The sequence below is a fragment of the Calidris pugnax genome, unplaced genomic scaffold, assembly GCF_001431845.1.
Source record: "Calidris pugnax isolate Ruff unplaced genomic scaffold, ASM143184v1 scaffold103, whole genome shotgun sequence".
Taxonomy (NCBI): domain Eukaryota; kingdom Metazoa; phylum Chordata; class Aves; order Charadriiformes; family Scolopacidae; genus Calidris; species Calidris pugnax.
The window spans coordinates 15,174,008-15,186,282 of record NW_015090990.1 but is presented as its reverse complement, the minus strand read 5'-3'; the positions used below and the strand labels follow the sequence as shown (position 1 = coordinate 15,186,282).

General features: G+C 39.2%; 1 protein-coding gene across 14 annotated transcripts in view; it reads left to right on the top strand.

The window, feature by feature from the left end:
* CARF (calcium responsive transcription factor) overlaps positions 1-12,275 on the top strand; it is a 40,302-nt gene that overhangs the window by 10,857 nt on the left and 17,170 nt on the right. For all 14 annotated transcript variants that reach the window (XM_014954533.1, XM_014954534.1, XM_014954530.1 and 11 more), the window contains 7 exons: positions 161-245; positions 4,690-4,879; positions 7,223-7,343; positions 8,217-8,360; positions 8,813-9,046; positions 9,437-9,599; positions 10,582-10,657. In XM_014954533.1, the coding sequence (XP_014810019.1) occupies positions 161-245; positions 4,690-4,879; positions 7,223-7,343; positions 8,217-8,360; positions 8,813-9,046; positions 9,437-9,599; positions 10,582-10,657 (1,013 nt within the window). The remainder of the gene's footprint in view (positions 1-160; positions 246-4,689; positions 4,880-7,222; positions 7,344-8,216; positions 8,361-8,812; positions 9,047-9,436; positions 9,600-10,581; positions 10,658-12,275) is intronic.

Here is a 12,275-nt window from a genome sequence, read left to right as displayed (position 1 = left end):
AGATTTTTAAGGCAAGTTGATAAAATATCTATAGTTTGATCGTATGCTGTAGGTTTATACATAATGCACTGATTTGATATGTTATCTGTAGTTTAGATTAAATTGTTGCTTTTCTGGATGTCTGTGTAGACTTTTACTATATTTTTTTTTCATTTGTCAGGGTGGTGGAAGATCCCTTTCCTATCCCTCTCCAGCCATTGCCACCAAACACACCTGCATGGGCACGCCGTCTCAGGAACTGTGAGGTGGGCTGCAAAGAATTCTGACTTGATGCTTTATCCTAGATCTAAGATATCGATCCTATTCTATGAAAGGAGTAATGTTTATAGCTGTAGAAGTTGTGTTCAAGCTTCCTGGTATTATGAAATAGTATTGGTACTAGCTGGTACTACTAGAACATCTAACCACATTAAATCCTATGGAATCCCTTCCTTTTGGGGGAATACTAGAATAACTGACCATTAACAGTTCCCGAAGTAAAAAATGTCCTTTGGAAATCTTGATGCCATACAGTGCTGGGAAAAGCCACTGAGCCATACTTTCTGTGCCATGTTAGAGTTCACTCTTGAACTATGGTGCAAGCTCTGCTGTCTTCTATTGAGCAGACTGGTTTTTGTTGCCCTTAGTGACCCGTTAATTAAAGAAAAAAATTGCCTTTGTATGGCCTAAGTCTGCAATGGTTCATATTCATTTGTGTTGTCACTTAGAAATCAAAATCCGTGTGACTTACTGGGGTCAAATCTGCGACTTAACAGAGCATGTTAATGTCTGTGTTTTACTACGGATTTCCATTTCAGGTGTTCTCACAGGTTTTTGGTTGGGTTTTTTTTGGTTTTGGTTTTTTGTACTAACATGGTTACCTGTGCTTGCTTTTTCTTAAAAAATGATCTGTCTTTATTCCCTGTGATGGCTTTTGACCAAAACAGAACTCTATTTGCGTATTGTTAGATGTCAGCAGAAATGTCCTGATCACTGGAATAATAACAATAACTAGAATGCATCATAAATTCGTTAAAAGGGGATGGGAATTTTTGAGAGATCACCTCATGCTACCAGACCCTTTCTCATAGATGTTTATTTTATTTTCTCTTAATACCTTTAAAAGGAAAACTCATATTGTCTCTAGTTGGTTCACCTAGAATAGTAGGGATATCTAAAGGTTTTTCTTACTGGCTTGGCCACTGATAACTGGAAATTACAGTTGCAGGGACTTAGAAATGGAATTTCTTTCTGTTTCCACTTAGAAATATTTTTCAAATTAACTACATATATTAATCTACTCCTCTTTTTGTTATATGCCTTTTATTTCATATAAATGGTCGGAAAATTAATTAACACTAATTCTTCCATAGTGGAGATACTGTTTTCACAGAATAAATGAGTCACTTAATTCAAATGGCCAGTTAGTTGTTAAAAGTCCAGTAGTGTGTAGCCCCTGTTACTGTGCTTTTAGTATGTATGTGGCACATACTTTCCTGTCTTAATGTTAATGTAGCTTATTTGAATCATTTATTACTGGCTTCATTTTATAGGAGGACTTGTATTATGATCTGCTTGGTTTATCTGAATCTATTACAGGAAATTTCACCAGCTGTGTTTAAAATTCGCAGCAGCAGCATTTATAGAAGAGTACTTGTTTTTGAAGAAAAGAAAATCAAAGTACTGTGTGTTTGAATGTGTTCTGAGAATATAAACATCTGCCTCTGCTGTTTGGCATAACTGTTGCCTGTATGTGTTCATCCTCCCTGTTCCTTTAAAAAAAAAATATTATTTTGTTGCCGTTCTCCCTGCAGAGTCAGCCCATCCAAGCAGGAATAACCCACATTCTCTTCCTTCTTGTGTATTATCAGCAGAGTTTGCTTTGCTGAGTTTCAGTTACAGAGTGTAAATCCGCTGGAGGCTGCTAGGGTGCACGTGCCTTTTCACAGGATCAGACTAAAGACAATGGGATTTTGAGGTGTCATTTATCTTTCACGTACAACTGTCTTGCAGAATATTTTGTTACTACTAGTAACAGGATAGGAAGGTCCAACTGGAATTTGGAGAGCTAGTAGAGGTGCAGATAAATGTGGCAACTAACAATTCAACTCTTTCAGTTGCTTGCCAGAATAGAAACAAACAGTGCTGGGGTCTGTGTGAATTTCACAGAAGGTGCCAGCAGTTGAAGCCATGGCATAGCCTCAGTACGTGCTGCCAATCTGTTAGAAGAGATTTAGCTGAAAGCTAAAATTACTGAAAAGAGCCTTGGTTCTGTTTTACCTCAAACCAGGACACAGTTGTGTATCTGAGGGAGCTGGCCAAGACAGCTCCAAAGGGCGATGACTCCTCTGGCAGTTAGTACTTTAGGCAAACACAGAGCAGTAGGAGCTGCAGCAGCCCAAAATTAGCACTAAGCTCTGTGTTCTGCGTTGATTCCCTGACTGCCATGAAACACTCAGCTTACACTCACTGTGCCGAGGCGGCGTAATGCCTCTGGTATCTGCAGCCGGTTCACTCAAGGAAAACTGCAGTCTGCATATGTGTACTCGGTGTAAGCTTTTATGAACACTTGCTGAGATGAGGTGTAGGAGAGAGAAGGAATTGCTCCTTTTTTTGACTTGGAGCTTGACTACAGTTGAAGAGTTGGAAAGTACCAGATTACTTCAGGGTAATTACATTGTTAATAAAAAGTAGATTTTAAATTAAAAAAGAAGCTATTTTCTATAACCTAGCTAATTTTCAGTGATCTGATCGAAATGCGTTTCCAGCATGTATCAGCATGCTGAAATAGAATGTAATTAAAACCTGCACTTATTAATCAATTATACAAAGCTAAGTTCATTTCTTTGTGTGGTGCAGATGGTCTCATTTGTCCATTTGTTCCTACTTGGGAAGCTCCTAGAGAGCGAGAATAATTTGTGCTGTATGATTTTCTTCTCCTCATCTCCCCTCCCACCAATTTTGGGAAAATGATCTACCTTGTGCAGAATTAAAGCCAGAATAGGAGACGGTGCCTTACCTGTTATCACTACCTTTCTGGCACAACATTTTTATCAGTCTTCTCTCATCTCCCTAGAATAAGGTCAATGACCTATTTCTAGTGACAGGTACAAGATGTGGAAACAAAAGTGCTGGCCATGTGTGGATTGGTACTGTAATCCGTCTTGCAAAAGGGGGCATCCCAGGTTTCTGTAAAAAAGGTACTTCTGGTACTTCTCAGGCTGCTTTGCTTCTCCTGGCTTTATTCAGAGCAAGTTTTGGACAGAAATGTTATTTACAGTTTCTGGCTGAACAATTGCCAGCTTCCCTTTCTCACCACAGGTGTGTGAGCGCAGCCTGTGTAGACTTTTGTAGCTGCTGGAGTAGTGCAGTGAGCTGCTGGAGTATAGGCAACTGGTGTCTCAGAGTGACTCACACAGCCCTTGCATACATAACCCTCTGCTTTTGGGCTTGCACTAGCAGCAACACTCGGCTGGCCCAGTTCATTCACAAGGGCTGCATTTGTTCTTTGTTGACCTTAGGTCTTGCTAACCACAGACATTTTGGTTTTCATGGGTAGTCGACTATGAGGCAGGTTTTATGCAGTTGTCACTAAAATATTTGCGTGATAATACTTTTGGAGAGGGACTGTTGCTGCTTTTGTTGTCAGCATTGTTTAAACATCTGGCTGCTCTGTCATTGAAGGTAGCTAAATAGATCCATTAGTCCTTAGTATTTATTCACCATACGTTTGCCCCACAGGTATGCTGTAAGGCTGAGCTGGCAATCTGCTCTGGGAGTTACTTCCAGCTGCTTGGTCAGCCTGATGGTGAGCTGCATACGAACAGAAGCGAGCATGGCATTCTGAATTTGGGTGGAAAGCTCTTTGCTCTCCCAGTGCTTTCACCGCTTGCTGGCTGGTGCTGATAGACCAGCACTGAACCAGCTGTGATGGCTCTGAGTAGCTGAACGGCTGTCACGGGGATGTTGGAAAGTCAGCAAATTGTTTGTGTTTGTTTTTTTCTGGTTTTGGGTTTTTTTAAACTTTGAATCAGGTTAGGTACAGTTTTTCTGGAGTTGCCCAGAGCTTCAGAGTTCATTGAAACTGTCATCAGTTTGCACATGGCAAATCTGGTATATTACCTTTCTGTGTAATGTTGAGAATCAACAGTGCCTTGAAGAGTGGGAGGGGTGTTACGTGAGACATTCAGTTTTAAGTTAGTGCACTGAGTGTGGTGGTTACTGATGGTGCAAGCAGGTGTATCTGCTCCAGCTCAGTGCAGCGTGTGTGTGTGTGTTGAAGTAGATGCATTGACATTTTTAAGTGCTTCAGAGATTCTCTGTGGGAGTCAAGTGAAAAATGCTCACCCAAGGCGAAATTGTCTAGGAGGTGACTACAGCTGAAGTGTGTGGTGGGGGAAATGACAGCAGTGAAGTTGTCCTGTGGAAATCAGAGTTGGTAGTAACTAATCTTTTCAGGGGTTCTTGGTGTACTTAGCATCTTGAATGGCTGACAAACTCCTGACCTTGATGAGGACAACTGTGGTGTTAGCTCCTATGGTAAATCTATTTGTGAGGATACTAATGTGGGGGGAAGAACCCCCACAGAATGCCAAAAATCTGAGCCTGTGTCCTCACCTGCCAGAGTCCCTGACTGCTTTTGTTTTCTTGTGTAATGTTTAGCAGTCAGCTGGGTGAATAATCCTATTATTTCACCTCCTTTCCATGCAGAAAATTGGGGACTCGTACCGCGGCTATTGTGTGAGCGAGACAGAATTAGAGAGTGTTCTGACGCTACACAAGCAGCAGACACAAAGTGTGTGGGGGACACGCCAGTCTCCAAGCCCAGCCAAACCCGCCACACGGTTGATGTGGAAATCTCAGTATGTCCCATATGATGGGATCCCCTTTGTCAATGCAGGTAACTAACTTTTCTTTTAATAACTACTTTCAAAATTTCAACGTCAGTTGCCAGCTGGCCACAAAGAAGAATCTTTATGGTGTTCCTTAGCGTTGATAAAGTCAAGGCAGAAGCATAAAAAAAGAGCGGCTTGGATGACACAGGCTGAAGGAGCTTGTTTCCCTGGAACCACAGGCTTATGTTTTGTTGTGATTAATTCCTTCTGTTCTTTAGAAATAAATTAGCTAAGTACCATTTGGTGTGGGGGTTCTTGTGGCGAGATCTTTAGATGCAGGTCCCATCTGCTCTATTAGGATGTGAAAGTTCTCATAAGGGTAAGAGCTTGTTTGAGTATTCTTGCCTAAAGTGGAGATCCTTTGAAGAGTTTGTTCCACAGGAGCCAATAAACTATTTAAATGGCACATTTTAAATAAACCACCCAAAATTAAAAGCAAAACAAGAATCAGCATACCTCAGCAGACAGATTTTATTTTTATCTTTAAAATAAATGTGCAGGCTTCACCGGTTGGTAACTACATACTTGGCTCATGCAGTGCACCAATGTAGTTACTAAGAGTTCATTTGGATATGAAATGAGCAGGTTTTAATTGTTATACAGAGATCATGAGTGACTGGAATGTAGGTTATGCGCTTGTTGTTTTTTTTTTTCTGAAAGTAACTGAAAAATGAAATATTAGCACCAGTTTCAAAGCTTCAGCTGTAAGCTCTGGGGTATAAGAAAGCTAACATCAAAGTCAAAACAAGTTACACTTTTATTTTTTCCTCAAAATGCATGAGACATCTTTAGTTTCCTGTAAGATCTGCCTGATGAATGAGTTGCTCCACAGTAAGATATTTAGAGCAAAAACACATGTAGATTTTTTTTTTCTTTTAGTGTTGTATACCAATAGAGACTCAGCTAATTAAGTTGTAATATATCTTACTTTGCTCAGATCCCCAAACAAGCATTATGTATGTTTCTAATGTGTTGCCTTTCCAATATGTTAAGATTGAGTTTGTAACTCCTCTATTAAATTCATTAAAATCCTTTATATCTGTAGACCAGAGGCTGTAACTATAATTTACTGAAGTGCAGTTTAAATCCTAGATAACTGAATTCTAAACTGTGCAGGACAAAAATGTTGGTTTTGTGGAATTTATCCTTTCTGCATAAGTGGAACCAATCTGTAATACCTTCCCTGCTGCATGTCAGCTGTGGGGAAATATAGAGAAGCTGGGTAGCTCCCTATAGTGTGAAACATGCACTAGTCATCAAAATCTTAATTATTATTTTTAATAAGAATTCTGGAGAGTTGAACTTTTGTAAAACAAGGGCCCCATCAAGATGCTTTTAAGAGTCGTATTAGTGAGGACTAGTTTAAAGCTGTCTTTTCAATCCTAGAACTTCCATTTTAAGTTTGTTTTTAAAAGAGAGACAGGATATCTCTATGTTATACTTAATTCTTTTTTAAATTTCCTATTTACTTACTTGCACTGATTTTTTTTAAATATTTTTGTTGTATTTTTTTAAACGTTACGCTCTAATAAATCATAGGGTATCTTATGGAAGCACATTATGTTGCTGTTGTGATACTTTGAAGGTTTTGTTTACATCACTTGTTGTATAGGCAGATGCTTGCCTGCATACTAGAGTATATGAATTACAAATAAAAGATAATTAAACATGATGTGGAAGAAATTTGGAAAAAGTTCTTTCTTGACCGTTTTAGTGTTATGCCTGTTACACGTTTTGTTAGGGGTCTGACTGGAAGAAGTCACTTACTTCAAGTTTAGAGCTAAGCAATATTTGTTTAAGCCTGTCTGGTTTTGTGTGGATATGCCACGCTGAAACAGTTCTATTTAGCAGATAAGATAGGTCAGACTTGCAAATAAGAATTTATGGGACAGCATGGTCTGAAGTATTGATTTAAGACAGGAGGCTGGAAGTAGCTGCTGACCTTTGATTTCAGCTGTGGATTTTCTGTTATTTTGGGGATTCTGCTTCTCTTATGTTTATTACCAGCATTGTGCTCATTTGGTAACTTGCAAGGCTGCGCATCTGGTAATGTACAGGTGTTCACCAGGGCAGAATCCAGTATTTTTCCTTTATGTATTGCAAGAGTGTTGTGAGGTGTAACAAGTTTGGGAAATGCTTTGAAAATGCTCAGTGTTCCTTACATGCTGTGAGAGAAGCGTTTACTGTATTTGAATGCTTGCTAAAATTAAATGTTCTGCATTCTGAAGAGTCTGATGGTAAACAGAAATAACTGGTTTGGAACTCTCATCTTTTCTGTAGTAACTGTGTTACTGTAGTGGCTTCAGTGATTGCATCCATAAATAGAGTACGTTACTTTCTGTTCCCAGGAAGCAGAGCCATTGTAATGGAGTGCCAGTATGGGCCAAGGAGGAAAGGGTTCCAGCCCAAAAAAGCTGGTGAGCAGGAAAGCACCTCTGGCCATCTGTACAAAGCTACTTGTCCAGCAAGGTAAGAATTGTCTATAAAGCTGGAAGAGCTCCTCAGCATCCTAAGAAAGCGTTCTTTCTGTGAGCCTTAATGCTTTTGGCATTGGTAGCTGGTGCATGCTGTAGCTCTCAGCTTTATCTCCTTGATAGCTTGAGGTTGATACTCAGAGTGAAAGAGGAAATGCTGTCCTGTTAAACCGAATAAGGCTGAGATTTGATAGTTGCCTGGATGCAAAGTAGCAGTACATCAGGATATGAAGTACAAATGGGAATCATTCTTCACCTGAGCATTAGTTAGTTATGGTGGTCACCATTTTTGGTCCCATTTGTTGTTTTTCTTTCAGGCTTTTAATTGCACTTGTATCAGTCAATCATCCTAATTTTGCAGATTTGCTGATGGAGTTACAGTTCTTCCTCTTCACTGGGGACTTTCTCCTTATCCAGTACATTTTTTTCCCTTGTCCTTGAGTATCCTCCTGGGTGCTTGTTCAGTTTTTACTGGGCTAAGAGTGCTTACCCAGACAGCTGCAGCTGGGTATGTTTGTGCTCAATTCTGGCTTCAAGCTGGGTGAGCTACATCTTGTTTAGCAATGGTGGTGTGCTTTTACTGTACAGAGGAGCAGAGGATTTTTGCTGAGGTGTAAAATCACTCTGAGTGGCTTCCAAACTGGAACAGAAGTGTGTATGTCTGCATCCATCTGCATCTACCTCTCTTTATGTGTCCTTAACAATTCTACAGTTCTCTTAGAAACTCCTCACCCCCTGCAACACTCTGCTTGAACTTTTTCTATACTAATATCCGATACAAAGTAGGTGGGATTTTTACCTTCCCCCCTGAGAGCAAAATGTACTGAAGGAGAATTATTTTTTTTTTATTCCCTCTCTTCCTTGGAAGGATCTATATTAAAAAGGTTCAAAAGTTTCCAGAATACAGAGTTCCAACTGACCCTAAAATTGACAAGAAAATCATAAGAATGGAGCAGGAGAAAGCATTCAACATGCTGAAGAAGAACTTAATAGATGCTGGTGGTGTCCTCAGGTGAAACTTCCACTTTTTTCTTTATCTTGACAAATACAGCAAAAAATAGCAATAATTTGTTTGTCTTGCTTTGTTTTTTACTTGTCACTTTACTAAGGCTCTTGCTTAATATCGATAGTGAAAAATCCCACAGTGTCAATACAACTTCTGTGGCTCTTGGAGTATTTAGTTTGGTTACAGTGTTAAGCACCAAGCTGTGGAACTTCAGCAGATGTTTTCATGCAGGGAATAGATAGAAATAGTTGTTGTATTTGGGAGGTTGAGCTGATTTATTTCGCATTGAAAGATGTGAGGGCCCTGAGCTCTGAAAGGCAATATCTTCCACCTCAGGGGCTCTAAAAACTTAAGTCACTCTAACTAGGTTGTTTGTGATTGTCACACTGTTCCCCAGGAGACTTATTTTTTTGCCTTTGCTTGAGAATTGCATGTAGAAACTCTTTCCTTCTTGCTAGGTGGTATGTACAGTTACCCACTCAGCAAGCCCACCAGTATCATGAAATGGAAACTTCTTGCCTCCCTTCTTCACCGTCCCATTTTTCTGTGTCTTCTCCTGAGGAGGAGGAGGAAGTTGTTAGAGATGAGAACTGTACTCTGCCTTCCCGACTTCATCCTCAAGTGGCAGACAAGATCCGAGAACTGGTGTCTCAGGGAATAGAGCAGGTCTATGCTGTGAGGAAGCAACTAAGGTACAGAACTGTCTGGCATAGTCTCAATCTGTGGTGCTGTATCTACTTCTGCATTTGATTAATTTAGTTTGCAACTAAATGGCAGTGCTCATGCATTACTCAATGTATTTCCCATATGTCATGAGAATCTGTTTTTCCCATCTTTTGTTTTCTCTTTCCATTTTGTTCTAGATAGCCACTAAGAGCTGCTGTCTTCTTTAAAGTTAGTTGAATAAATGGAGATTTTTTAACTCTGAACTCTAGCAGATGCTCAAAGAACTGGGTCAGAAGATGATCCAGTGTGCCCTTGTCATTGCAATAAAGGGGGGAAAAGGTAGCAGTGTCTATAACAGGGAAATAGCACAATATATTTTAAATATGTATATTTGAATATCTTTTAACACGTGACAGAAAGTATGTGGAAAGAGAATTATTCAAGCCTGATGAAGTGCCAGAAAGACATAATCTGTCCTTCTTCCCCACTGTGAATGACATCAAGAACCATATTCATGAAGTGCAGAAATCCCTGAGGAATGGCGAGATGGTGTATAATTCAGAAAGTATCCCAGCAACGGTATGTTGGCCTCTGTGTTTCTTCTTGATTTTTTGGAGTTGGATACTGGAAATCTTACTCTTAATTTTTACTGCTTAGCTGTGTTTCATCCAAAATTCTCTATGATTTTCAGCAGCAATATTTTCAGTGGAATCTGTGGAAAATCAAGACTGGATTAAATGTGAATAAAATATTCTGACCTTATTCAGTATTTATCTCATTAGCATTTAATTGCTATTAGTTGATTGACAAACTAGACAATGCTAGCACTTCATGATGACTGCATGAACTGAAAGCCATGTGGTGTAGAAAAGTTGGCACACATCAGAAAATTTTATTTATGGCTTGTCATTGTGTTGTGGAGAATTTACTACTACTTTTCCATATCTGAAAAATGGGGATGAAGTATGTCTCAGGTGCAGCCTAAATTAGGGCATGCAAAACATTTTGAATGTGTAAATATTAATAAATGCACTTCATAGCAAGTGAAGTAAGCATGAAGTAGATACTTCAGAATGCTCAGTAATTCTTAAGTGTTGTTCCTTTAATTTTCTTCCACCTATTGAGTAATAAGGAGTGCACAGTGATCCTAATTTTCCTAATTATGAGGCTGACTGCTAAGGAGTTACTGATTTAAAATCAGCTTTGACAAACTATATGGTTAAATCATGCTGTTTCATCAGTCTTTTCCCTCTCCCTACACTACTCTTGGCCCAGGTGAGTGGGTGATACTTTTTAGTTAGCCAGATGGTTTGACTATTTTCTATTTTAAAGTCTTTGAACTGTCATGGGCAGACACTAGCTTTCCTGCTATAGTGCATGCTAAAAAAATGTTTTTGGTATTTTTTGCTTTTAAACCCAGAGCTCCCAAAATGCATAGTTATAAGAAAATAAGGAAGTGTAGTTTTAGACACTGTTTTCCTGTGGGTCCTGTATTGAGCCTATGTTCCTGTAGTAGACAAACTTGCACCCTTTCTGAGAACTGAGATCTCTTTCCTTTCAGCTGCAGTGGACCACAGACAGCGGGAATGTTCTCACAGAAACAGTGACTGTTACGTTTGCGTCACCACCTTCAGATGGTAGGACTGCATTAATAACTTTGCTGCCTCCAAATGTGATTTGTTTTATTAGCTATGTCACAGAAGTTCAGTTTCTTTCCAGAGACGACTTTGTCGTGTCCTGTCACTCAGCTGTGCTTAAGAAGGGTTATTTTGGCGTGTCGGTTTTGTCATACTTTTTTTTTTTTAACTATTTGACTGCATGTGTGGAAAGATGCGTGGACTTGTGATGGGGTTGGCAGAAGTATGAAAATTATAAATTTTACTTTTATTTAGCAACCTCAAGCAACTGAAGATTTTAATGGGATGGTTATTGTTGTGGTTTGGGCTGGACTGGCCACTGAAATGAACAACAGATGCTCTCTCCCACCTCTCTCTCCAAAGAGAGAAAGAACATTTTGCCTTGGATGAAGGTGCTAGTAACGCCTGTGTAGACAGAATTAAATTCCTGCTGGACAGATATTGTGTCAAGGCACAGAATATCCAGGAGCCAACTAGGTACTTGAGTTCTTTGGTGATTTGTGCTTCACACATGCTTAAACGTCTTGCTAAAGAGGACTTGCCTGCATATTGGGATTCCTGCTTCTCAAAAAGTCATTGGTTTGATGACTTCCACTGCTAGGATCAGGCCCTGAAGAACAAACACTGTATTTCCGATATTCTGTCAGAATTGAGAGCATTCTTATCCATTTTTCTTAATTCTTACGATAGAACTAGAAACACAGGTATTTAGTAGCAGCAGGGCTGTGAGATACGCTTTTTCAGTTCTTAATGTGGTGTAACTTCTTTATGTGAGAAGCTGAAGTAGCATCTCTTCCCAGTTATTGCTGAGCCACCTGATGAAGTATTAAACTTCCTCCCGCTCTGCTGCAAAGCCAAAGTGTAGATTTCTGTAGAAACTTTTTTTCCACTTAAAAATGTGGTTATGTGTTCGCGCACATTGCAAACACATCTTTGTTATTTGTATTACAAGTCTAAGCAAAAAAAGAAACCTGACTGAAAAAATCAACTCTCTCAATAATGTAGATGAAGTGGTAGCAAGGAAGAACAGCCCTGACTTTTTAAACTACTGTTTGTATGCATTTTTTTTTTCATTTCAGCTTGTGCTGAATGGGGAGAAAATTATATTTAAGAAATGAACAATAACAGAACTAAACGCAGTTGGTTTTTTTCTTGTTGTGCAGAACTCCCTATCTCCATGTGATACAGCTTTCTCTGCTCTCTCCTAGGTGTAACTATCAAACTTAAGTGTGTTCCCTTTTATATCTTCTATGAAGTATAATCACAACTGAGATAAAGTACTCATATTTTTAATTTTTTTTTAACTTGTGGCATTCATGCTGAATGCCCATGCAGTGTAAGGCGTGGGTAGATTAGGAGCTTTATTGCTAGCTATTTTGGTGCAGAATACAACTTAAGGAAAGAACTACCATCTCTTCCTACATGTGAATATTCACATAAACATACAGGATTTCTGTATGGTATTTAAAAGAGCCTAAATATTTGAAGGAGTTGTGTTCGAGTCTGCAAATCAGTATATATGTTGAAAAATATATCTCCACTCACTTAGAGTGCTGGAAACTTTGTATGATTTCCTGCTAGAAAGCTTTTTGTGATTGACCATTCTCAATTTTTTTTT